General features: G+C 42.9%; 1 protein-coding gene across 1 annotated transcript; it reads left to right on the top strand.

Moving 5' to 3' along the window:
* Positions 1-22,082: 22,082 nt before the first annotated feature.
* Positions 22,083-22,598, top strand: LOC138430442 (small ribosomal subunit protein eS17-like). The gene has a single exon (XM_069572655.1). It carries the CDS (start codon positions 22,089-22,091, stop codon positions 22,596-22,598), a length of 510 nt encoding a protein of 169 aa, XP_069428756.1. The 5' UTR covers positions 22,083-22,088.
* Positions 22,599-26,136: the final 3,538 nt, after the last annotated feature.

Here is a 26,136-nt window from a genome sequence, read left to right as displayed (position 1 = left end):
AATCTATACCTTAATAAACTTATTTTTGTATTAATTTCCTCTGAGAACATTCCTTAGTCCTACCTTGACTCCATGAGAGTCTGATTCCAGGAGCTGTTTTTTCATTCAGTCCCTAAGTCCTATCCAGCTCTTTGCGACCCCATGAACTGCAGCATGTCAGGCTCCCCTGTCCTTCACTACCTCCTGAGTTTGCTCAAACTCATGTCCATTGAGTCAGTGATGCCATCCAACCAGCTCATCCTCTGTTGCCCCCTTCTCCTCCCTTTAATCATTCCCCACATCAGGTTTTTTTCCCAATAAGTCAGCTCTTGGCATCAGGTGGCCAAAGTACTAGAGCTTCAACTTCAGCATCAGACCTTCCAATGAAGAGATCTCTCCAAACATTCCACCCTCTGGGAACTGCAAGTAGGTTTGGTTTGTGGTTTTACAGCTCAGCTTGAGGAAATGGAGATGCAATACTTTGAACCAATTATTCAGAGACTCTGAAGAAGTTATCTCAGTCTGTGACACATACCCTCCAGGGCACAATCCTACCTCTCACCTATGTTTATGCTGTAACTCAGATTCATGTACTTACCTTCCTAAATGGCATAATTTCACCAAAGATAATTTGGCATTATTGTAGCCACCCTCCAGGAAATTTTGAAAGAAATAAAATTATTTATTTAAGAGATATCTTAGAGCAAAAAGGAAGCATTTCCAAATATCCAATATTCTACATTTTTTGAATTGGTATGAGAAAGTGGGAAATTCTAAATTCTAAAACTACCTTAGAGATTCTTTGGCCAAGGCAAAGAAAAATGTGAGCAACATAAAACTGTTTCTCCATTTTAATTTCTTGCTGTGCTGTGCTGTACGACTCTTCAGACATTACAGACTGGAGCCCACCAGGCTTCTCTGTCCACGGGGATTCTCCAGGGAAGAATACTGGAATGGGTTGCCATGCCCTCCTTTAGGGGATCTCCCAACCCAGGGATCAAACCCGGGTCTCCTGCATTGCACGTGGAATCTTTACCGTCTGAGCCACCAGGGAAGCCCAAGAATACTAGAGTGGGTAGCCTGTCCCTTCTCCTGGGGATCTTCCCGACCCAGGAATCGAATCGGGGTCTCCAGCATTGCAGGCAGCTTCTTTACCGTCTGAGCCACCAGGGAAGCCCCTTTAATCCCTTAAGCACAACTAAAATATGATAGCCTTTCTTCTCACTAGTCCTCTTTCTTCACCCTGCGCTCCTCTATCTTTTCTGCCCCTGCCCTACCTCAATCGGCCCCTTTCCTTCCTGAAGAGCCAGAAACTTCAAAGTTCAATTATTTTTTCAATGTAAATCCTCCTCAGAACAGAGACAACCCCTTACAATTGATATTAAGCCCTCTTCTTGCTCTGAGCTGAGGGCCATTGTCAAAGTTTTTCCAAAGTCTTTGGAGCAATTTACAGAGGAGTTTAAAATAGTCTTAGGGGGACTCCCTGGTGGTGCAGTGGCTCAGACTCTGCACTCCCGATACAGGTGGCCCAGGTTCAATTCCTTGTCAGTGAACTAGATCCCACATGCTGCAACTAAGACCCACAACCAAATAAGCAAATATTAAAAAATAATAATAATAAAATAGTCTTAGAACATGTAATCCAAAACTCACAGATCTATACCAGTTAGTTCATGTATTAGCAGGAACATCAGATGCAAAATAAATAAATAAAGGTTGAAAAAGCAGAATGGGAAGATCTAAGGATGACTTAAAATGGCACAGGAAATCAGAGGAATTTAGAAAAGCTGCAGGTGTTGAACAAGATTTTTTGAAAGCTCCTCCCAGCTCTTCCCTATGAAAACAGATTGAGCTCTGATTCAGTCCTATATATCCATTGGAGAAACTAGAAACAGGCTCTTTTCCACCTATAGACAGCATTCCAAAGTAGATCCTTAAGCAATTGTGACCTCGCTTTTTATAAATGGCTTTAATCCAGAAATAAGGGATTTAATATACATGCAATAGCTAGAATGGAAAAGAGCCCCACTGCCAGACCTCCAGCCCCTTGCTGAGCAATCCAAAAGGAAAAATAAGGCTCAGAATAAACTCAAGATCTTACAAAAGTTTCAGTAAACTACAGTCCATGGGCCAAGACCCTGACCTTCTGCCTGTTTTTGCAAATAAAACTTTGATGGAACACAGTCACCCTTATGTTTACACGCTGTCTTGCTGCTTTCACAACACAGAGTTAAAAGACCGCAGCAGAGCTGCATGGCTTGCATAGTCCAGAATGTCACTATCTGCCTGCAGGAAAAAGTGGCCAATCCTTGGTATCACAAATAAAATAGTCATTAATCCCCAAAGGAGGGAATCTCTAGGCAAAGGCCCTTCTAGAAAGAACGAGGTAAAAACAGTTGTTCTGCCTTAGCTAAGAAACTAAAGGGGGAAAAAAATGAAGTGATTGACCAACTAAAATGCTCCAGTGGGAAAGTAAGCACTTAATTTTATATTTTATCCTTAAATCAGAAGGAGAAACCTCTTTAACTATTAACAGACAACACTGCCAAATTTTAATTAATTCAGGTGCTATAGAATAAAAATAATAATGACATAATATATAAACTTTAAACCTCCACTGTCTTAGAGTCAACACCAAGTCAGTTGGTGGGTATCTCTAATAACCTTCAAATGTTCCCAATGCCAAAACAGTCTCCCTCCAGACCTGTAACCAAGGTACAATCTTTCTTCCTCCTGAATCATCAGCTTCAAATGTAACTTAATAGGGATGGGTTACTGTGCAAATAAAATGCCAGATTAAATGTTCCCCAGGGGGCTTCTTCCTTGAAATCCCCCCAAAGTCCCCTATCACATGAGATCGTAGCTAATCTGGATGTTGACTTACTGTTACTCTAGTATCTGAATTAAGCCCAGATTGAAGATATCGAGAAGGTCCAAACATTTTTTAGGAATACGCGGGATTTAGGAGCTACAGTGAAGGTTCAGATTGATTTCTCTAAATCTCTGTTCAAACTGTGCCATGGTAGGCGCCGTGCAAGCCAGTTGTGTCCGACACGTTGCAACCTTCTAGACTGTGGCCTGCCAGGCTCCTCTGTCCATGGGATTTTTTAGGCAAGAATACTGGAGCAGGTTGCCGTTTCCTGCTCCAAGGAATCTTCTCAACCCAGAGACTGAACCCATGTCTCCTGTGTCTCTTGCACTGGCAGGTGGATTCTTTACCACTGGGAAGCCAAAATACATAGCATCCTGTTAAACAAGAAGCTAAAGAAGGACTTTGGAAAAGATCCTAATTCTGGGAATGATTGCGGGCAGGAGAAGAGGGTGACAGAGGATGAGATGGATGGATGGATGAATGGCATCACCCAGTCATCGGGCATGAGTTTGAGCAAACTCTGGGAGATAGTGAAGGACAGCGAAGCCTGGTATGCCATAGTCCATGGGGTTGCAAAGAATCAGACACGACTTAGCGACTAAAACCAATCACTAAAAGTCTTAACTAGGGCTTCCCTGGCGGTCTAGCGGTTAAAACCTGCCTGCCAATGCAGGGGACATGGGTTCAGTCTCTGGTCCGGGAAGATCCCACCTGCCAAGGAGCACCTAAGCCCATGTGCCACCACTACTGAAGCCTGTGCCCCTAGAGCCCGGGTCTCACAACAAGAGAAGCCATCACAAGAAGCCCTTGAACCTCAGCGAGGAGTAGCCCCCCGTCACTGCATCTAGAGAAAGCTCATGTGCTGCAACGAAGATGCAGTGCAGCCCCCAAAGATTAATACTAAAAAAAAAGCGTAACAGAAAAAGCTTTTACCAATCCACACTCAAGGTTGTAAATAGAACAGACATTCCTTGCTTCCCTGTAGTACCAAACCACATCTAATTTCATATTAGTGCCTCCTGAGGCTGCATATTTAACAGCTTGTAGATTTGCCTTCTGCTTACCTCAGCGCCAGGGCTTCCCTAGTGGCTCAGATGGTAAAGACTCTGCCCGCAATGTGGGAGACCTGGGCCCGATCCCTGGGTTGGGCAGATTCCGTGCAGGAGGGCATGGCAACCCACTCCAGTGTTCTTGCCTGGAGAATCCCCATGGACAGAGGAGTCTGGCTGGCTACAGTCCATGGGGCTGCAAAGAGTCAGACACAGCTGAATGACTAAGTATAGCATGTACCTCAGCATCAGTACTGATTTATTTTCATTGCCCAGGGGCAAGGAGCAATATGCCAGGCCCACTGTACCCCAGGGGTTTAGAATCTCCCTCCTACTTTTCACAAGTCTTCAGCCATGGTCTCAAGGACCTTCATTTCCCTAGGACTTACTCTTTCCTGGGCTTCCTAGGTGGCACAGTGGTAAAGAAACTGCTGCCAGTGCAGGAGGCGCAAGAGACTCAGGTCCCGACCCCTGGGTCGGGAAGATCTCCTGGAGTAGGAAATGGCAATGGGCTCCAGTATTCTTGCCTGGAAAGTCGCATGGACTCAAGAGCCTGGTGGGCTACAGTTCGTGGGGTTGCTGTGAGAGGCACACAACTGAGCAAGTATGCGCGCGCTACTTTTAACCACTATATCATGACTTTTTGCTGTGTTCTGAAGATGAGGGGAGCTCTGAGACTGTTTCCATCTGTTTCAGTGTTTTAGCTCAGAAAGGGGGAAGGTTTCCAAAGAGAAGTTACAGTTTTGTCAAAGTAAAGTTAATTTCCTAGGACATGTTTCATCCCAAGATATCCTGCAGGGGCCTGTAGCACAAGGCCTCTGTGCCCCCATCTCTTTGACTACAGGAAGCAGTATTCATTCAGCCTCCACGACCTTCCCCAAACTCCAATGGGCCGATTCAAGCAGTTGTTAATTGAGGAAGGGAGGGATGTGAGACTAGAGAGAAACAGTCAGGTAGGCTTTAGGCCAGGTCCTGCTTCCCCATCAAGGGATACATATAATAACATCTTTGAGCTATCTTGCCGATACTTAACTCCCCCTTCAGGTGGGGAAGTTAATGACTAATGATGGTATGCTGCCCACAAGCATGTAGGCCCCGGACCAGTTGGACTTGAACGTTGATGATGCCGACTCCTACTTATCTCACCACCAACCCAACAGAAGAATGTCCATGAGCTGATCACACCCTCTTTGGACATTAATATGAAACTTCTCCCGATCTTCCCCAAATTTGGACGCTTGGTTTGAGGGCATGAGCCCACTGGGTCCCCCTTTGCCTGGCAAAGCAATAAAGCTATTCTTTTCTACTTCATCCAAAACTCTGTCTCTGAGATTTGATTTGGCACTGGTGCACAGAGAAGCTGAGCTTTCAGCATCACCAAGGAGGTGACACACTGCAGGAACTTCAAAACTTTCCGAGGCCGGTTATTAAGAGACAACTAAGATTTCAGATCAATTATACTTCAATTTAAAAAACAGAAGAAGATTCTTGGGTCTCACTGGCAGCTGCAAGCTGTGGCTTCCAGCTTCTCTGAAATTGCCTTGTCACCATGAGACTTTACCAAGTCCTTGGTAAGCAAATATCTTCCCCGGGACTCTAAACAGGAATGGGGCTTGAATGAGTTAAAATTAGCTCTTAACTGTCTCCCTCTCTGGCCTTCCTGGTTACTATAAGCCTTTCTATGTATTTGTACATGAGACTCACCTCCATGAGGATCATCAGAGGCCAGTAATCTACCACAGTCTGCCTTGGTCCAGTGGCAAAGCTAAGCCACGTAAGTGCAGTAACCACAGCAGCCCAACTAGCCAAACTTGGTTTGTCTGTGTGCATTATTTTTTTATTTTAATTAGCTTATTTATTCATTACTGCAAATGGGTCTTCTCTAGCTGGAGTGAGCAGGGACTATCCTGTAGCTGCAGAGCTTGGGCTGCGCATTGCGTTGACATCTCTTGTTGCAGAGAATGGGCTCGAGGGCAGGGGCTTTGGTAGTTACTGCTGCATGTGGGCTCAGTAGTTGGGGCTCACAGGTTTAGTTGCTCTGGGCCATGTGGGATCTTCCCAGGACAGGGATCGAACCCATGTCTCCTGCACTGGCAGGCAGATTCTTAACCACTGGACAACCAGGGAAGTCTGGTGTGCATGTTTTTAATTGTGTGAAATAAATGCATAGGACCTGAAGTTTTCCATTTGAATCATTTTAAATTCAGTGACATTAATTACAGAGGCTATGCTGTGCAACCATCACCACTATTTATTTTGAAGTGCCCTTTCATCAACATTTCATCTTTCGAAACAGAAACTCTGTAGCCATTAAGCAGCAACTCACCATTCCTCTCCCCACACTCCCGGGCAACTTCTAATCTGCTTTCTTTCGCTAAGATTTGGAGAGTTTACCTAAGTGGAATCATACATTTGTCCTTTTGTGTTAGGCTTATTTCACCTAGTATAATTTTTTCATGGTTCATCTCTGTTGTGGAATACATTAGGATCTCATTTCTTTTTATGACTGAATAATATACTGTTGCAAATACCACATTTTGTTTATTTATTCATCTACTGATAGATACATGTGTTGTTTCTATTTTTGGCTATTGTGAATAATGCTGCTATGAACATTGATGTACAAGCTTGTGTACTGCTTAGGTCCCTGATTTCAATTCTTTGGGGTGTATACCTAGGAGTGGAATTGCTAGCTTATATGGTAATTCTGTTTAACTTTCTGAGGAACTGCCAAACTTTTTTTCACAGAAGCTGCACAATTTTACAACCTGATAGGCAGTGTATAAGTGTTCCAATTTCACTGCATCCTTGCTAACACTTGCTATGTCTGTTTTTTTTAATTATCACCATCATAATTTGTGTGACGTGGTAGCTCATTGTGGTTTAGATTTGCATTTCCCTTCATTCACTGGGTCAGGAAGAGTGAAGAAGGAAATGGCAACCCACTCCAGTATTCTTGTCTGGGAATCCTAAGGACTGAGAAGCCAGGTGGGCTACAGACGATAGGGTCACAAAACAGTCAGACACGATTTCCTGACAAAACAACAGATTGACTAATGGTATCTAGCTTCTTTTGATCAGCTAATTTTTGACTTGTATAACTTCTTCAGAGAAAAGTTTACTGAAGTCCTTTGCCCATTTTAAAATCAAAATATCTTCTTGTTGAAATATAGTTCTTTAGATATTCTGAGTATTAAACCGTTTCACATATATGATTTTTTTTATTTTTTATTTTTATTATTTATTTATTTATTTTTTAATTTTTATTTTTACTTAATTTTACGTTACAATACTGTATTGGTTTTGCCATACATTGACATGAAACTGCCACGGGTGTACATGAGTTCCCAATCCTGAACCCCCCTCCCACCTCCCACCCCATATCATCTCTCTGGATCATCCCCGTGCACCAGCTCCCAGCATCCTGTATCCTGTATTGAACATAAATGATTTGCAAATATTCTCTTCCATTCTTCAGGTTGTCTTTTAACATTCTTTAGTGTCCTTTGATGCATAAATGTTTTAGTTTTTTTTTCTTTTTTTAATTTATTTATTTTTAATTGAAGGATAATTGCTTTACAATATTATGTTGGTTTCTGCCAAACATCAGTGTTGACTAGCCATAGGAATACATACGTCCCCTCCCTCTTAAACCTCCTGTCCAAGTTTTAGTTTTGATGACATCCAACTGATTTTTTTCTTTTGTTGCTTGTGTTTTTGGTGTCAAACTTAAGAACACATTGCCAAATCCAAGGCCATGAAGATCTTCCCTGGGGCTTCCCTGGCAGTCCAGAGGTTGAGACTCTGCACCTCCAATGCAGGGGGCTCAGGGTTCGGAGAAGGCAATGGCACCCCACTCCAGTACTCTTGCCTAGAAAATCCCATGGATGGAAGAACCTGGTAGGCTGCAGTCCATGGGGTCGCTAAGAGTCGGACACAACTGAGCGACTTCACTTTCACTTTTCACTTTCATGCATTGGAGAAGGAAATGGCAACCCACTCCAGTGTTCTTGCCTGGAGAATCCCAGGGATGGGGGAGCCTGGTGGGCTGCCGTCTATGGGGTCACGCACAGAGTCGGACACGACTGAAGTGACATAGCTGCAGGGTTAGTCCCTGGTCAGGAAACTAAAATCCCACATGCCACTCGGCACAGAAAACAACAATTTTGCTCTTATAGTCTGACCCATTTATTATTTTCTTTGATCCATTTTGAGTTAATTTTTGTGATTGGTGTGAGGTAAGAGTCCAGTTTCATTCTTTTACGTGAGGCTGTCCAGTTTTCTCAGTACCATTTGTTAAAGAGACTGTTCTGTCTTCATTGAATGGTCTTGGCACTCTTGTGGAAAATCAGCTGACCGTGGATGTGACAGTCTATTTCTGGGCTCTCGGGTCTATCTAGTTCATTGGTCTGTGTGTCTGTCCTTATGCCATTTCCACAGTGTTTTGATTACTGGAGCTTTGTAGAAGGTTTTAAAATTGGAAAGGGTGAGCCTTCCATGTTTGATCTGTTTTAGGATCTCCTTTAAATCTGATGGTCCTTTCTGCTGAACAATCTTTGTTATTCATTGAAAATACACATTTCTCAGTATGTAGGTTTATCTCCTATGAAATCCTGTTTCTTCTCCCTTACTTATTTCCATTCATCATTACAATACCTTGACCCTGGTATTCTTCTTCTATTACTTGATGGGAAAACTCATAACCATCTAACTTCTGTTCATGAATGAATAGATATATCAGAAATTTTAGCAAAATGAAGACTAATCGTGTTGGTTGATGGGCCATATCATCGGACTGAACCAAAAAAATACTGTGTAACACATTTACTTTATCTCTAAAACCTGATCTTTTGGCAGTTGGAAAATCTGCCCAGATGGCAGAATTCACTCACCAGGGCTTGCCAGATAGCTCCAGATGAGAAGGTTTAATATATGCACAGAGGTTGTCCGTGGTTTTGGAATGCTTTCGAAACAAAAAGGATTCTTACCCTCAGCAGAAAACCCAGTTAGGAATGGGAGCATATCCAAGAAGAACAGAGTAAGGTGTGGGGGCCCTGAGCAAGAGTGAAGACCACCCCCTCTTCCCAGTGTTTGTGATCCATCCTGTGTTCTTTTTTTAGATGTAAACACTGAACCTAGTGTAAAGCTGCTGGCATATTATTTGTTTGCTTGTGTTTTTTTAAATTTAAGCAGACAATTTCTCTTAAAATAAAGTTGGCAAAGGGGGTGAGAATGAGGCTGAAGACAAACCTTGTTGTCTCCTGTGTGGCTGGGACTTACTTTACTCCTAACTCACTCTGGCTGATAGGGCACCCTTACAATCCGACAGAGGGTTTTGGGCTCTAAGTACCTGAAAGGACAAGCCAAAGTCTGGGAAGGAGTTAGGCTGCCTGGAATCCCCCATGCTGCTTTCAAAGGCAAAGAAGACTAAAATACAACTGGAAGAAGGATTTTAAGAAGGATAGACTCACTGAGAAATCAGTTATTTTAAAAATAGCAGATTTGAGAAATGAGAGAATTCTTTATTCATCTTTGATTTACAAAATAACAATTTAAATTTCAGATGTTCCCCCCTCTTAGCTGCATCCTCAAATTATCTCAGTGTAATTCTTGATCTGGGTTACCTTGCTCTCTCACCTAGCCTGTGATATATAAACAGGATGTCCTCCTCTCCTTCTTAAAATCTACTACCCCAAAGTGAAATGAAACCCACCCTCTTTCTTTGACTCAGGAGAAGATGGCTATTTCTGAATACATTTCTTTTTACTTTCCTAAAAGTTTTCCCTTAACTATTTAAGCCTAAAAATTTTATTTTCTAGTTACAGATGAACTATTTTCTTGGCCTTTTTTCTACCTTAATGGAAAAGCGAACTGAAGACTGTTTGGGGAACAGTTCCTTGGGAACTTCAGCTCCCAGAGACTGGAAACACCTACAGTCAGGGTATCTGAGCTCAGGTCTGGTTTCCTGGTCTTTAAGCCAGTTGTTCTCAGGCAAGCCACTTAAATTTATCCATAAAATATGAATAATAATATGCATTCCATCTGCTTAATCAGCTGTTGTGATGACAAAATGAGATAATGTCTGAGAATGTGCTCTTTAAATGGGACACAGTACAAAACATTGTTATCTGTGAGTGGTGGGATTATAGGCCATCTGATTTTCTTCTTTGTGTTATCTATAACTTATACTTTAAAATATAACATTTAATTATACTAAATGTTCTATATTTTTAAAAGAAAGCATACAGTGCTATACAAGTAAAAGTTATTAAAATCAATCTTCTTAATGGTGTCAGGGTGTCTCTGTGGGATCTGGGCATACAGAAAATAGTTAAGCTATGTATATAAACATTAGATTGGGAAAAAGTGGAAACAATGACAAATATTCTTTTCTTGGGCTCCAAAATTACCACAGACAGTGATTGCAGCAATGAAATTAAAAGACATTTGCTCTTTGGAAGAAAAACTGTGACAAACCAGCTGCTGCTGCTGCTAAGTCGCTTCAGTCGTGTCTGACTCTGTGCGACCCCATAGATGGCAGCGCACCAGGCTCCCCCGTCCCTGGGATTCTTCAGGCAAGAACACTGGAGTGGGTTGCCATTTCCTTCTCCAATGCATGAAAGTGAAAAGTGAAAGTGAAGTCACTGAGTCGTGTCCAACTCTCAGCGACCCCATGGACTGTGGCCTACCAGGCTCCTCTGTCCATGGGAATTTCCAGGCAAGAATCCTGGAGTGGGGTGCCATTGCCTTCTCCAGTGACAAACCAGACAGCATATTAAAAAGGATAGACATTGCTTTGCTGACAAACATCCATCTGGTCGAATCTAGACTTCGTCCAGTAGTTATGAAGAGATGTGAGAGTTGGACCATAAGGAAAGCTGAGCACAGAAAAATTGATGCTTTCAAACTGTGGTGCTGGAGAAGACTCTTGAGAGTCCTTTGGATTGCAAAGAGATCAAACCGGTCAGTCCTAAAGGAAATCAACCCTGAATGTTCATTGGAAGGACTGATGCAGAAGCTGAAGCTCCAATAGTTTGGCTACCTGATGTGAAGAGCTGACTCAATGGAAAAAACTTTGATGCTGGGAAAGATTGAGGGCAGGAGGAGAAGGGGACAACAGAGGATGAAATGGTTTGATGGCATCATCAACTCAATGGACATGAGTTTGAACAGACTCCAGGAGATAGTGAAGGACAGGGAAACCTCGTATGCTGCAGTTCATGGGTTTGCAAAGGGTTGGACACGACTTAGTGACTGAACAGCAACATAAACATTAAGCAAAATAGAAATAGGACTTTTGATAGTTCTAAGAAGTAAACCAATTCTTAGAAAATTGGTTCGTTTAGATACAACAAATGGCTTTACCTAGAGGTAGCAGAGTCCTATGACTGAGAAATCAACCTCTAGTTTCTCCAATGCCTGCCAACACCGAGTGTTCACCGAGTATCTTTCCTCCGGTTGTCAGATCTTCCAGCTCTGTGAGAGGTCTGACTTTTTTCTTTTGGTTGCACTGGCTCTCACTGCTGCTCATGAGCTTTCTCTAGTTCCAGCAAGCAGCAGCTACGCTTCATTGTGGGGCACAGGCCTCTCTTTGTGGGGGCTTCTCCTGATGCAGAGCACAGGCTCTCAGCCCACAGGATTTAATAGTTGCAGCAGGTGGGTTCAGTAGTCGTGGTGCATGTGCTTAGCTGCTCTGAGGCATGTGGAATCTTCCCAGACCAGGGACTGAACCATGTTCCCTGTACTGGCAGGGAGATTCTTATCCACTGTACCTCCAGGGAAGTCCTGACCACTGTTCTTTGTCATCACACCTCATGCCTGGGCAGCCACGTGTTCATCAACAGCTTTAGGATGGCACCACACAAAATTCTGGACCAGTCTGCATAGCTCTCTCCTCTCCATGTTCTGCCTGATGAGTTTCAGCTGCCTCTGTTCTCCATGGTTCCAGAACTGAACCCTCCCCACACTGCTGGAATTCTGGAAGTGCTTCTGGATGGCGAGTCTGGGCAATCAAATTTGTTACTGTCTTATTTGTGATCACTCTCTCAGGGACCACAGTCCCTTGTTGCCTGTTATCTAGTAAGCAAAAGCAGCTGTTTCCTAGGTTTTGTTCATTTTTCTAGTTGATTTGGGTGGGAGAGCAACATTGGTACCAGTGACCCCATATAGCCAGAGTCAAAAGTCCTCAAACAAATTTTTGAAGTTAGGCCCTTCGTCTCCTAAAGGAGATTGCTCATATTCTGGATTAGAAATTTGATGAGTGCAGAACTTTATTGGGTTCAAAGGAGCAAGAAAAGAGGCTCCAGGTGGGCATCTAATATAGGCCAATGGCCTAAGGATCATGATAAATAGTAGCCGATTACCCAGAGGGCAGGCTCCAAGAATAAGGGAAACACTGAGAGGTCTTCTTCTACTTCACACTTTTGCCTGGAGCCCACGTTGGGAAGGACAAGGGGCAATGATGGCTTTCTTGATCTCTAGGTCCATATATTTACCTGCCACTTACCTGCCACTGGTCTTCTAAATGGAAGCTCCCCATTGGCCTCAAAACTATGTGGACTTCCCTGGTAGTCCAGTGATTAAGAATCTGCCTGCCAATGCAGGGGACATGGGTTCAATCCCTGGTCCAGGAAGATCCCACATGCAAGGGGGCAACTAAGCCTGTGTATCACAACCACTGAGCCCACACTTCCGTGCAACCAGGGAAGCCAGTGCAATGAGAAGTCACTCTCTGAAGCCAGAGAAAGCCATGCACAGTAGAATCCAGTGCAGCCAAAAATGAAATAAATAAACATAAATTTAAAATATATGTATCCAACCAACTTCTTCATTGTTTCCTCCAAAGACTGCTCCTCCTCCTTACATTCCTTCATATGGGAGAATCAGCAGCATTCACCTGCTGTCTTCCCTGAAACAGAAAGTTAGGCCACCCCTTGCCTTCTCTTTCCTCCCTCGGACCTAGTCAGTCGCTGATACCTGTCAGTCTGATGGCCTCCACTTTACCCATGATGAAGGCACCTTGTCCATCTGTGTTCTACTATATGCCTCATATAATAGGTGTTCAAGAGACAGTTACTGATGGACTTCCCTGGTGGTACAGTGGGTAAGAATCCGCCTGCCAATGTAGGGGACATGGGTTCGATCCCTGGTCCCAGAAGATTCCATATGCCACAGAGCAACTAAAGCCCACGTGCCACAACTGCTGAGTCTGTGTGCTGCAGCCACGGAAGCCCCTGTGCCTAGAGCCTGGGCTCTGTGTGCAGCCACGGAAGCCCGTGTGCCTAGAGCCTGTGCTCCGTGTGCTGCAGCCGCGGAAGCCCGTGTGCCTAGAGCCTGTGCTGTGCAACAAGAGGAGCCAGTGCAGTGAGAAGCCTGCGCACCACGACGAAGAGCAGCGCCCTCTCCACAGCTAGAGAAAGCCTGCTTGCAGCAACGAAGGCCCAGTGCAAGCCAAAATGAATGATAAAGAAATAGGCAAATTATCGTTTAAAGAATGAGAGAGATAGTTACTGAGTGAAAGAACAAGTGAATAAATAGATCCTCACTGAGGGCTAAGGCCTTCTTTTCAGATGAACAGCTATGATAGTGTATAAAAGACAGCAGGCAAGAAACCCTCCAATTCATTGACCACAACTCTGCCAAAGGGATTGTTCTACAGTGCTCTCAGTTCTTGTTATTCTTGTTATTCACTGGAGTTATGTATCAAACCATTGCTCCTGGAGGGAAAATATAGGATTCGGTTCCTGAAAGCCTCTGGTCATAACATTTTCATCAGCTAATCAGTATATAACCTTGTCTTATGTGCATTTCTGTTTAAGGACACCTTACTTAATCTATCTCACTGATTCATTAATATTGAAGTCACAGCCACAGCATGCCTATGCATGCCTGGACAGTTTTACCTAACACAGTGTTTTCTCCATAACACACATCAGCGTGTTCATGCCTAGAGGAGCAGGACAGCACTTCAGCATTTAAAAAAACAAAACTACCAACAAAAAGTGCAAAACTTCCCCTCGCAAAAGAGGGGGCACTAAATAGACTACAAACAGTACATCTTTTAGGGTAGGAGTTGACGCAGGAAGGCAGAGATCCCCGTGCTCCACTTCAGCTGGGGATGAGAGCTGGGAGATTCAGATTTTTCACTTCTCGGTCCACGCCCACAGATGATCACAAAGTACTGCAAGTGTTAATTTTGAGCTTACAAATAAATTTCACCAAGTAGACAAATTGGCAAATCCAGAACCTGCAAATATAGAGCCTGTAAATGATGAAGATGGATCACAGAACTCCATCATGTCACTCCCTGCCTGAACCCTCGGTGCCTTATTCCTGCCACCAAGAAACTGAGCTTTGTCCACCCCACCTCAATAATAGAACCAGGTCTGCATATTTAACTTCTGAGCTTACATGCTGGTCTCCTGTGCTTATTGAGAGGAGAAACTGTGTTCCTTTCACATAATACAGTGGCTGGCACATAGAAGTTATTTAATATATAGTAATTTTTTAGAAATAAGTTAATAAACCAATAAAGTGAAAAAAATAATGGTAGATCTCAGGGTATCTAGGATAGATGACAGAGAAGCCAATACTTTAAAACTGATTTCCAATTTATTGTTAATAAATTGCCCAGAGTGAGTGCATAAATCTATTTAACTTATTAATTAAACTTTAGTACCAAACTTGCCACCAAAAAAATTGAAAAGGTTGTAATCACAGCACTCTTTACTATGCAGTTGGATTAGCTAATTGAGCTGAATAAAGCACAATTCACTTTTACTCTGCTGTGTGGAACACTGATGACTTTGTCTAGATTAATTCTGTCTGATGCTCCTGATTCTATTTACATTCCAATTTCCCTTTGCTGTTTGTGTGGATTCCTGGCCAATATGTGCTGAGAGCTTTTGGTCTTCTTCCACTTTCTGTCCCGTCCATTTTAACCCCATTGTTTGATATTCATTTAAATAGTGAGTAGTGCCAAATGGGGAAACTCCATGATTTTCAGTTCAGCTGTTATCTAAATGGGATTTGCAAATAATTTTCCAACCAAAAGATTCTTGGAAATGCTGGCCATTATATAGAGGGCTTTTGAATGGTTTGTTTCAACTTGATTTGTGTCAAATGAATGGCTTTTACTGTGTGTGACAGTCCCAGCGATCAGTGTAGTAATTCTCTCCACTCTCAATTTATTCAGGATAAAAAGCACACACATATGGACACCTTATCTTTGACAAAGGAGGCAAGGATATACAATGGAGTAAGGACAATCTCTTTAACAAGTGGTGCTGGGAAAACTGGTCAACCACTTGTAAAAGAATGAAACTAGATCACTTTCTAACACCACACACAAAAATAAACTCAAAATGGATTAAAGATGTAAACGTAAGACCAGAAACTATAAAACTCCTAGAGGAGAACATTGGCAAAACACTCTATGACATAAATCACAGCAGGATCCTCTATGATCCAACTCCCAGAATTCTGGAAATAAAAGCAAAAATAAACAAATGGGATCTAATTAGAATTAAAAGCTTCTGCACAACAAAGGAAATTATAAGCAAGGTGAAAAGACAGCCTTCAGAATGGGAGAAAATAATAGCAAATGAAGCAACTGACAAACAACTAATCTCAAAAATATATAAGCAACTTAAGTCCAGAAAAATAAATGACCCAATCAAAAAATGGGCCAAAGAACTAAATAGACATTTCTCCAGAGAAGACATACAGATGGCTAACAAACACATGAAAAGATGCTCAATGTCACTCATTATTAGAGAAATGCAAATCAAGACCACAATGAGGTACCACTTCACACCAGTCAGAATGGCTGCGATCCAAAAGTCTGCAAGCAATAAATGCTGGAGAGGGTGTGGAGAAAAGGGAACCCTCTTATACTGTTGGTGGGAATGCAAACTAGTACAGCCACTATGGAGAACAGTGTGGAGATTCCTTAAAAAATTGCACATAGAACTGCCTTATGACCCAGCAATCCCACTGCTGGGCGTACACACAGAGGAAACCAGAATTGAAAGAGACACATGTACCCCAATGTTCATCGCAGCACTGTTTATAATAGCCAGGACATGGAAACAACCTAGATGTCCATCAGCAGATGAATGGATAAGAAAGCTGTGGTACATATACACAATGGAGTATTACTCAGCCGTTAAAAAGAATACATTTGAATCAGTTCTGATGAGGTGGATGAAACTGGAGCCTATTATACAGAGTGAAGTAAGCCAGAAAGAAAAACACCAATACAGTATACTAACACATATATATGGAATTTAGAAAGATGGTAATGATGACCCTGTATGTGAGACAGCAAAAGAGACACAGATGTGTAGAGCAGACTTTTGGACTCAGAGGGAGAGGGAGAGGGTGGGATGATTTGGGAGAGTGGCATTGAAACATGTATACTATCATGTAAGAAACGAATCGCCAGTCTATGTCCGATGCAGGATACAGGATGCTTGGGGCTGGTGCTCGGGGATGATCTGGAGAGACGATGTGGGGTGGGAGGTGGGAGGGGGGTTCATGTTTGGGAACTCACGTACACCCGTGGTGGATTCATGTCAATGTATGGCAAAACCAATACAGTATTGTAAAGTAAAATAAATTAAAAAACAAATAAAAAAATAAAAAAGGAAAGCGTGTGTAGATATGTAGTCTCTGAGGGTAATTCTCAAATCTCTATATGCCACCAGTCATAAAATACTAGAGGCTTCCCTGGTGGCTCAGTGGTAAAGAATCTACCTGCAATGGAGATTTGGGTTCCATCCCTAAGTTGGGAAGATGCCCTGGTAGAGAGCATGGCAACCCACTCCAGTATTCTTGTCTGGTGAATCCCATGGACAGAAGAGCCTGGCAGCCTTATATAGTCCTAGGGTCACAAAGAGTCAGACTCTCTCTGACTGAAGTGACTGGGCACCCACACGTCAAGTACTATGTTGCTTTGTTAAAGATATCTCTTATACCTCTTCTCTCCATCCTTAGATCCAGGTCCTCAGTCTGGGGCCCAGCTTTAGCTCCCACATGGATAGAGGAAGACATTCACTTCTTAATTGTTCTTTCCTTCTTTCAGTGCGCCCATTTCTTCCCCTCCCCTACCACATCTGCCTTGAGCCCTGCCACATTAATGCTCTAAAACAGATTTTGCTCTCTCTTTTGAGGGAGAGAGCTCTCACCAATGTGGTGTGTGTGGTCGACTCTGTTCTCATAGGTTACCTCTGGAGATTTTCAGCATTAAATGATTCCTGGCCAAGAAAAAAAGCATAATCATCTCATTCCCCAGATGGGTTTGGATGCACACTGGTAATAACATCAAGTCTAGCTCTAAGAGGAGACAGTAGAGCAGAGCCAGGCTGGGTCTTTAAGGAATCCCACATGAGATGACACCATACTTTAATGCTGTATCAAGGTCTTGGGCTGCTTATCTCATCACCACTATCTGGACAGTTGGACAGGTTCTATTGGGAAATTGATTTTTTTTCTTTGTTTCTATGCTTCTGCACTAGTAGGTTCAGTATTAAACATGAGACCTTTTGTTTGAAAAAATCAAGATGCAGATTTCATCATTCCTGCACTAAAAATATCTGTGCTCACTCTCTGCTGAAGAGCAAAATCCCTGAGCTCTACCTGAACTTTATGGCTAATGAGCCCACCTGGTCTCTGGCATTCCTCAGCCTCAGTTACCTCCTTCATTCAGATTACCATCCTCATTCTTGCTCACAGGCGCCCTTTCCATCTCCATGCTGTGGAGCTCATGTGGGCCTGTGTCCTGGAAAGCGAAAGTGTTAGTCGCTCAATCATGTCCAACTCTTTGCAACCCTGTGGACTGTAGCCTGCTAAGCTTCTCTGTCCATTGAATTCTCCAGGCAAGCATACTGGAAAAGGTTACCATGCCCTTCTCCAGGGGATCTCCTCAACTCAGGGACTGAACCAGGGTCTCCTGCATTGCAGGTAGATTCTTTACCGTCTAGCTACCAGGGAAGACCTCCTATCCTGGGAGCCTCTCTTTTAACTCCTTAAAGGCCCAGAGAAGTCCAGCCCCACTTCCAAGGCCTTTCTCTGTTACTGGTCCCTATCTATGAACTCCTGTAGTCTGTAGCATTCTATTTTGATGCTTATATTATTCAATAATACTTTTTATGTTCTTAACTCTTTCATAAATTTTTATCTGAACTGTAAGCTCCTGGGGATTCAGGACTTATTTTAAGCCAGCACTGTCTGATAGAAACACACATTGTGAGCCACAAATACAAGCCTCAAATGTAATTATAAATGTTCTAGAAGCCACATTAAAAAATAAACAGATGAAATTAATTTTAATAGTATATTTATTTAACCAAATATATCCGAAATATTATTTCAAATGCAATCAATTATTAATAAGATACCTTACATTCTTTATTTCATCCTAAGCCTTGGGAATCAAGTGCACAGCACATCTCAGTTTGGAGCGGCCACATTTTGGGTGCTCAGTGACCCTTTGGGGCTAGTGGCTACCATACTGAACAGCTTAGCCCTTGATATCCCACATGGGTGGGTGATGGTATAACATACACAGAGAATGTGAGTCAACACATTGCTGTCACACTGGAGGAATGTCTCCGGCACAAGTTTCAGTCCTTGACCCTGCTCTGTTTATGGTTTTTATTGTTGGCTTGGGTTGTGCAGTGGTTAAGAACATCCACTCTGCTGCAATGGATATATAGTTAACAATACTTTAACATTTGAAAAGCAGGTAGACTTCATGTTATGTGTTTATTACCACAATTAAAAAAAAAAATAACATCTGCTCTGAGTCAGAGTGACCTTAATTTCAAATCTCAGTACTACCAAACTACATATGTGAATGTGGGAAAGTTAATTTTCTTCTCTTAACTCTGGTTTCATCATCCATAAGTGGGGATAATTACACCAGCCTCAAAGGAGTGTTGTGAAGAAAGTGAGATACTGTCTGTAAAATGCCTTACCCCAGTACACAGAACACATGAAGCCCTTAAAAATACGGGGCTTTACCACTATCATTATCACCATAAATGGTGTATTTATTAATGTAGCAGATGAGATAATTCTGGGAAAGACAGATTAAGTTAAAGAATGAAAAAGCTTTTCCCAAATTGGATGCACTGGGTTGAATAAAGCAAGCTGAAATTTCTGTAGATAAGTGAAAGTATTGCATTTAGGTTAAAAAAAATCCAACTACACAAAAATAAGCTTGCAGCTGAATTGTAGTTCATGTGAAAAGAAACAATTATTTTATAAGTTGAAATTTAATTCTATAAATTAAAATTTATATTTGACTAAATATAGTTGGGATAAAATTATACCTTTTATTTCATTACATATTTAATGTAAAAGCAAATAGTACAAAAGGGTATAAAGAAAAAGGTTAAAAAAATCTCCCTCTGAGAAAGTCCCTTTCCTACTCCTTAGAAGTAAGGAGCCACCTTCTTACATGTCCTTCCAGGAATGCCTGGTGCCTAAATAAACATATATCTGTTTACCCTTTAAAAGTTTTAACACTTATGGGGATAGACTGTTATTCTCTAGTGCAACTTACTTGAAAAGGGGTTAAAAGTAAAGCCGGATTAAAGGTCAATATTATTCCTAAATGGGATGTGTCAACTCCAAACTTTAATTTGATTTTAAACTTCAAAAGAAGTAGGCTAATGGTAAAATGAAGTAAATAGTCCAATGCTATTTAGAACTTGTCAAACACATCTGGGATTTTTCACTTTCATATGGACACTATCTTTTAAGAAAAACACTGACAAACTGTATGTGTCTGGTGGAGACTGATTAAGGGGACAAAGAATTCAAAACCATTGGCGGGCTGCAGGACCGCAGGATGTTTAACCGGAGGTAGGAAAATCCCAGAGGAATGTGCCAGCTGTTTGCGTGGGAGGAAAAGCAGTCCTAACCACCTCAAGGAGCACTGCTGGGACTCCCTGGCGCTTCAGTGGCTGAGACTCTGCAGTCCCAGTGCAGGGGGCCCAGATTCGATCCCTGATCAGAGAGCTAGATTCCACATGCCACAACTAAGACCCAGTGCAGACAAATAAATTAATTTTTAAAAAATGTATCTCTTTTAAAGGAGCAGTGTTGGAGCAGAATCAAGTTTCCAATCCTAGTGTTAGTCATGTCCGACTCTTTGTGGCACCATGCACTGAAGCCCACCAGGCTCCTCTGTCCATGGGATTCTCCAGGCAAGAACGCTGGAGTGGGTAGCCATTCCCTTCTCCAGGAGATCTTCCCAACCCAGGGATTGAACTTGGGTCTCCTGCATTGCAGGCAGATTCTTAACCATCTGAGCCACCAGGGAAGCCCCAAATTTCTAATAGTTGGAGGCATATTTTTGAGTTAGTAAAGACTCTTGTGGAGATAAATGAGATGATGCATGTAAAAGGGCTTTTAAAGTTGCCACCACTGAGGACAATTATTTCTAAAAATTCGAAAAGTCTGAAATCTGAATGGACGAATTTCACCCAGTTTGACCCCCGATTATTTCAGATGTTTACGGAGAGGGTGGTACATCATAAGCAAAGAGAATTGCCATGTTCTTCAAAGCATTTCATTCCTTATCTCAGCATGATTTATTTTATATCTCTGAGCCTGGCTCATTGCTTGGCACAAAGTAGATCAAAGTGCAAAAAAGAAAGGAAGGAAGAGGTGAGGGAGGTAGGAAGGAAGGGAGAAATGAATAGACGATATTAATCCAAGTATTTCCATTTTCTTTATTATTTTTCCCTTCCACTCCCTTGCCCATCTATATCTCAGTCTCCTCCTGCCTGGATTCTTCACACACACTACTCTAGTTCTCCACCCACGAGATTTGAAGACAGTTCCTTTTCATCTCTGAAGGGCATGTTATTGTCTGGTTAAGCTCCTCAGCTAGGGGCTTCATCTTGCACTTCAGAAAATCAAAGTGCAAGTGGTGGATTTTCCCCAAACGTTCCAATTCATTTACTGCATTTTCTAGGTTTGTGCACTCTCTTTGGCTTTTTTTTTTTTTTTTTTAACTTCAAAGGCCTAGCGAGTGAAGGCGTTTCCAAATACTGGTTGAAAGGTGCTCTCACTGTGATCTCTTCCATTTCAAGTATTTTAACCATCACCTCTAAGTGTCCACTCTGGTTCAGCCTTTCCCAACCAAACAGCTCCCTGGATTCTGTCTTTGGCATCTCCCCAGTAAGAAAACAGTGGCCTTTGTCAAGATTCCATCCTTTACGAGATAAGCAAACCTAAGCAAACCAGCTACCTTATTCCTTATTCATCAGATGGAGCTCTAATGCTCACCTCCCAGAGGCTGTGCAGGCTAAAGGAGAAAAATCTATGAGAAATCTATCAAGTGTTAGTTTTTTGTTTCCTATCCTTTGCTTGCTGCTGCTAAGTCACTTCAGTCGTGTCCAACTCTGTGCTTTGTTTACTGCCACCTAATTCAGGCCTTCATTTCCTCTTAATTCAAATATGCATTAGCAAGGACTTCCCCGGCAGTTCAGGGGATAAGACAATGCAGGGAGGGTAGGTACTATCTCTGGTCTGGGAGCTAAGATCCCACATGTCTCGAGGCCAAAAAACCAAAATACAAAACAGAAGCAATATGTAACAAATTCAATAAAACTTTCAAAACAGTCCACATCAAAACAAACAAACAAAAATCTTTAAAAAAAGAAAAGACGCATTTGCAATCAACTCAACTATTCTCCCTGGCTCTAGTCTCTGCCTCCACCTGCAAACTACTGAATATGCAAGTGCCAGAATGATCTAAGTTTCAGGCTATGTTGCTTTAAGGGGCTTCTCTGGTGGCTCAGACAGTAAAGAATCTGCTGCAATGCAGAAGACCAGGGTTCAATCCCTGGGTCAGGAAGACCCCCTTGAGAAGGGAATGGCTACCCACTCCAGCATTCTTGCCTGGAGAATTCCATGGACAGAGGAGCCTGGTGGGCTATACAGTCCATGGACTCAAAAAGAGTTGGACACAATGGCATCACTGACTCGATGGACATGAGTCTGAGTGAACTCCGGGAGTTGGTGATGGACAGGGAGGCCTGGCGTGCTGCGATTCATGGGGTTGCAAAGAGTCGGACACGACTGAGCAACTGAACTGAACTGAATGACTAACACTTTCACTTTCATGTTGCATTTAAAATGCCTAATAGCTCTTTTACCAAGGACCCACCAACATGGGTCGCGTTCGCACCAAAACCATAAAGAAAGCGGCCTGGGTCATCATTGAGAAGTACTACACGCGCCCGGGCAATGACTTCCACACCATCAAGCGGCTGTGCGAGGAAATCGCGATTATTCCCAGCAGGAAGCTTTGCAATAAGATCGCAGGCTACGTCACACATCTGATGAAACGGATTCGAAGAGGCCCGGTGAGAGGCATCTCCATCAAGCTGCAGGAGGAGGAGAGAGTGAGGAGGGACAATTACGTGCCTGAGGTCTCAGCCCTGGATCAGGAAATCATTGAAATAGATCCTGACACTAAGGAAATGCTGAAGCTCTTGGACTCTGGCAGCCTGTCCAACTTGCAGGTCACTCAGCCTACAGTTGGGATGAACTTCAAAACACTGCGTGGAGCCGTTTTAGTCTTTCTGCTGTGCTCTAATATTTTCAATAAACCTCGGACAACAACAGCAACAACAACAAAAATGCTAAATAGCTACCCCTGTCTAAGAAATAGACTCTAAATTTCCAAGTACTCGTTCTGAAACCTTTCCTGGTCTAAGGTTAAGAGCTGTGACACCCTTTGTCTTCCAAATGTAACCCTCCTTGCAAACAACCAGGACTCTTCCCATCCCGCCCTGGTCTGGCTTCACTTGAAAGCCTACTTACCCTTCTAGCCCAGTTTAAAAGAACACACTCCTAGCATACCTTTTCTAACCCCCTCAAAGAATCTTTCCCTGCTGGAACTGCCAATGTTTGCTTTCTACTTCTATTACAACGTCACCTCTCCTGATAGACTGTACATGACTTGACGTCATGGATTGAACCCCAGCCATCTTTATGTTCATCATAGAGCTTAGCCTTGGGGTTTACACATAGTAGATACTCAAAGTGACATCTAATGATACATTCTTGAATTTTTAAAAATATCACTAGGTGCCTAGCATCGTGTCAGTTGCTATGGCAGCTACAAAAAGCCTTGCCCTTGTCCCTGACTAAATAAACAAAATATTGTTGAGCTCACAAAGCAACCACGTAAGAGCAACGTGTAAGAATCTAGGAGACACTGCTTTGGGAAAGACCTGCAGTGTGCTTCCTTCATTCCTCCTCCTGGAAAGAAAAAAAAAAAAGAAAGGAATAAGAATCTATGATTACATGCTAAGTTCCTAGTTCACTTAGTGTCTACACGGTTGTATATAAAGATCTTTGAAACGATTTGTGTACATTTTAAAATTTATAGCTTGCTTTAGAAATGACAGAAACATAAGAAATTTTACCTTGGAATAAATACATTTGCTAAAATTGAGGCCAAATACATTGCACAACTGATCTCAAAGTATTCTAATTTTAGGTCTGGCCACAAGAGAACAATGTTTACCGTGGACAAGAAAACATGGTTTTCTCTCTGGTTAGCAGAATTTAGGGCATTGACTCTAAAAAGACAGCTCAATCAACTTACAATGTATTTTTCAGGTTATTTCTATACTATCCACAACCTAAGTTATTAAACATTTAGAATTACAAAAAAGCACAAAAGGACTCTGTAATGTTCCAGAAAGCACATGCCAAGTGGGTAGGGGTTAGAGATGGAATGAAGAAGTGGCTGGATTGGCGGAAGGAGAGGATGCAGGGAGATGAGGATGCTCTCAGTGAGTCTTTGAAAGTTCACCCCGAGATCAAGTGCACAGCTGGCTGAAAAGGCTGGGAAACGAAGCTGAGATACACTGAGTGTCATCAGATGTGAAGTCAGAGCTCTCAGGCCCAGGACCTGGACACTGATCTACAAAAAAGTCTAAGAAGAGGTATGGGTTAATGACTACAGCCCTGAAATAAAAGTCTGTATTTTCTGACTTCCAAGAGCTTGTGAACAACAAACAAAAGAGGGAAAAGACTGATTTAGCTGCATAGGAGATGGCTAGGGTTCACTCTGATTTGAGGTCAGAAGGCTGGCGTTTCAGACTTAAAGTAAAAACACATATTTTTAGAAGTTTTAAAAAATTACTTCATTTCTGATATAAGCATGAACCTTAAAGGGTACTTATATTTGCCTTTGAATAAGCACAAACTACTGAAGAAGGAAATGGCAACCCACTCCAGTATCCTTGCCTGAGAAATTCCATGGGCAGAGGAGCCTGGTGGGCTATGTATCCCATGGGGTCACAGAGTCGGACATAGCTTAACTACTAAACGACAGTAAAGCAGGTTACTATCTGACGTGCCCCATGGGTGTTAAAATATTTAATGGGCTCTTGCATAATTATGTTTTGAGTTTCTGCAGAAATTTCTCTTCACACTGGAGGTTATTGTTTGTTAATATAAATGATTTCCCCTCGTTGAGCATATACCTGCACATAGAACCTGCCTTGAAAATTGTAGGGTTTGCATCATGTAAACTGTCTCTCTTGTCCTGGCACCAGGGACCTCATTCTGTTATCACACTGGCTCCAACCCTCTTTCCTTCTGGCCTTGTGTAATCTGCTCAAGTACATGCTTTCAGTGATTTAAGTGCCCACATAGTTTGAAATTATTTCTTTTCTTATTGCACCATCACACAACCTGTTACCACCTTACGTCAATGATTTCTGCTAATTACTGTAGGATAGACAGCAATTTGACACACCAAATTAAAACAATCCATGCCAGGGTGTGAAGGAAAGATCAAATGTCCCATCCCTTCCTCTCCCCTCTCCCTTACTCTCACACAAGCAAATCTGTAACTCTCCCAGACACCCACTGTTTGAATAAGCAAATGAATGAATATCTGAAATCAGGAAATGTAACTAGGCAATTGGTGAAAGGTGAGGCACAGTGATGAGAATGAGAATTCTGGGCACTGGGTGGGGCGAGAAACCTTCATGACACCCTTGGATCACACTGCTTGCGCTGGGGCTTCTCCATGCTCCTCTCACCAGGTTGCCAGGGTGTATCAAGGACGTCTGCCAGTGTTGCAGATTGATTCTGGAGAGGAGTCTATGGGGAATGGTAGATAAAAGGGGAAACCCCCCCAAAATTGCAGGGCTCTTTAATGTCTGAGAGTGTTCAGAACACTTTATAATTGTGATCCCGTTGAACGCATTTAGAACAATTAAGTCCCTTTTATAACGAAAGCCAACAGTAGGCATTATAATGTATCCATTCTCTATATACGGCATTAGTTTTTAATCTGCAGTGAGGCTGTCTCTGCAAATCGATCTTAACCTCTTATCTTTACTGTCTCTAATCTGGTTGTAACATCTGTCGTTTTTATTCTTCCTCCAAAAGACAGAGCCTTCTTTCTTTCTCTCCCTCTCTGAGATGTGAATCGTATTTATTTTTGCCTCAGAGTTGAAGAATAGTTTCTGAAATATAATCCTTTTCTTCACTCTCCTAACATTTCCATTGAGAACTACTCTTGTGTTCACAACCAGGTTGAAGGACATGTTTGGTCGCATTTTGAGGTTTCCAAAGATGACTCTTGGCTCCTCTTGGCCAAGCTCTTCTTGACTCGGCGCTCCTTTTGGCTGCTGTCGGTATGGACAAAGGTATGGACGTCACCGTTTACAGAAAAGGCCTGTGGGCCATCGAGTGAACTAGTGACTAGCCCAAGCCTGGGGGCCCCAGCTCTCCCGGCAGGAAGTCACACTTAGCAGGAGGCGGTCTAGATTCAGCCCTCGGGGACGGGCGGGAGCGGGGGTGGGGTGCGGTGGGTTCCTCTGGCCAGAGCCCCGCCTCCTTCCCCCGGTCTCCGCGGACCCCGCCGGCTGCGACCACGCCGCCTCTAAGGACCCTGACCGCGGGCGCGATCCCAGCACTACCAAACCTCCCTGACGCCCTGCCTGCCCCGAGGGGGAGCCTTTATACCCCGATTCGCCGCACCAACTGGCCTCGTCGGATGGCATCTGAGGTGACCCTCGCCTATCAGTAATTACAAGCAGCTTTGGAGTCTAGTGGCGGAGCCCACCTTGCCTGGAGTGGGGCAGCCAGGGCAGGGCTCGACTCCACGAGGAGGGCCGGCAGGCGAGAGTCCCAGGAGGTGCTAAAGGTGAGCCAGGGACCGGCCCGAGGATGGGCGCAGGGGTGGAG

The sequence above is a fragment of the Ovis canadensis genome, chromosome 25, assembly GCF_042477335.2.
Source record: "Ovis canadensis isolate MfBH-ARS-UI-01 breed Bighorn chromosome 25, ARS-UI_OviCan_v2, whole genome shotgun sequence".
Taxonomy (NCBI): Eukaryota; Metazoa; Chordata; class Mammalia; order Artiodactyla; family Bovidae; genus Ovis; species Ovis canadensis.
This window is presented reverse-complemented; position numbering and strand designations above follow the sequence as displayed.

What these genes read in the sequence shown, in the direction of transcription:
- LOC138430442 (XM_069572655.1), top strand. Translation starts at nt 22,089, where the DNA reads ATGGGTCGCGTTCGCACCAAAACCATAAAGAAAGCGGCCTGGGTCATC.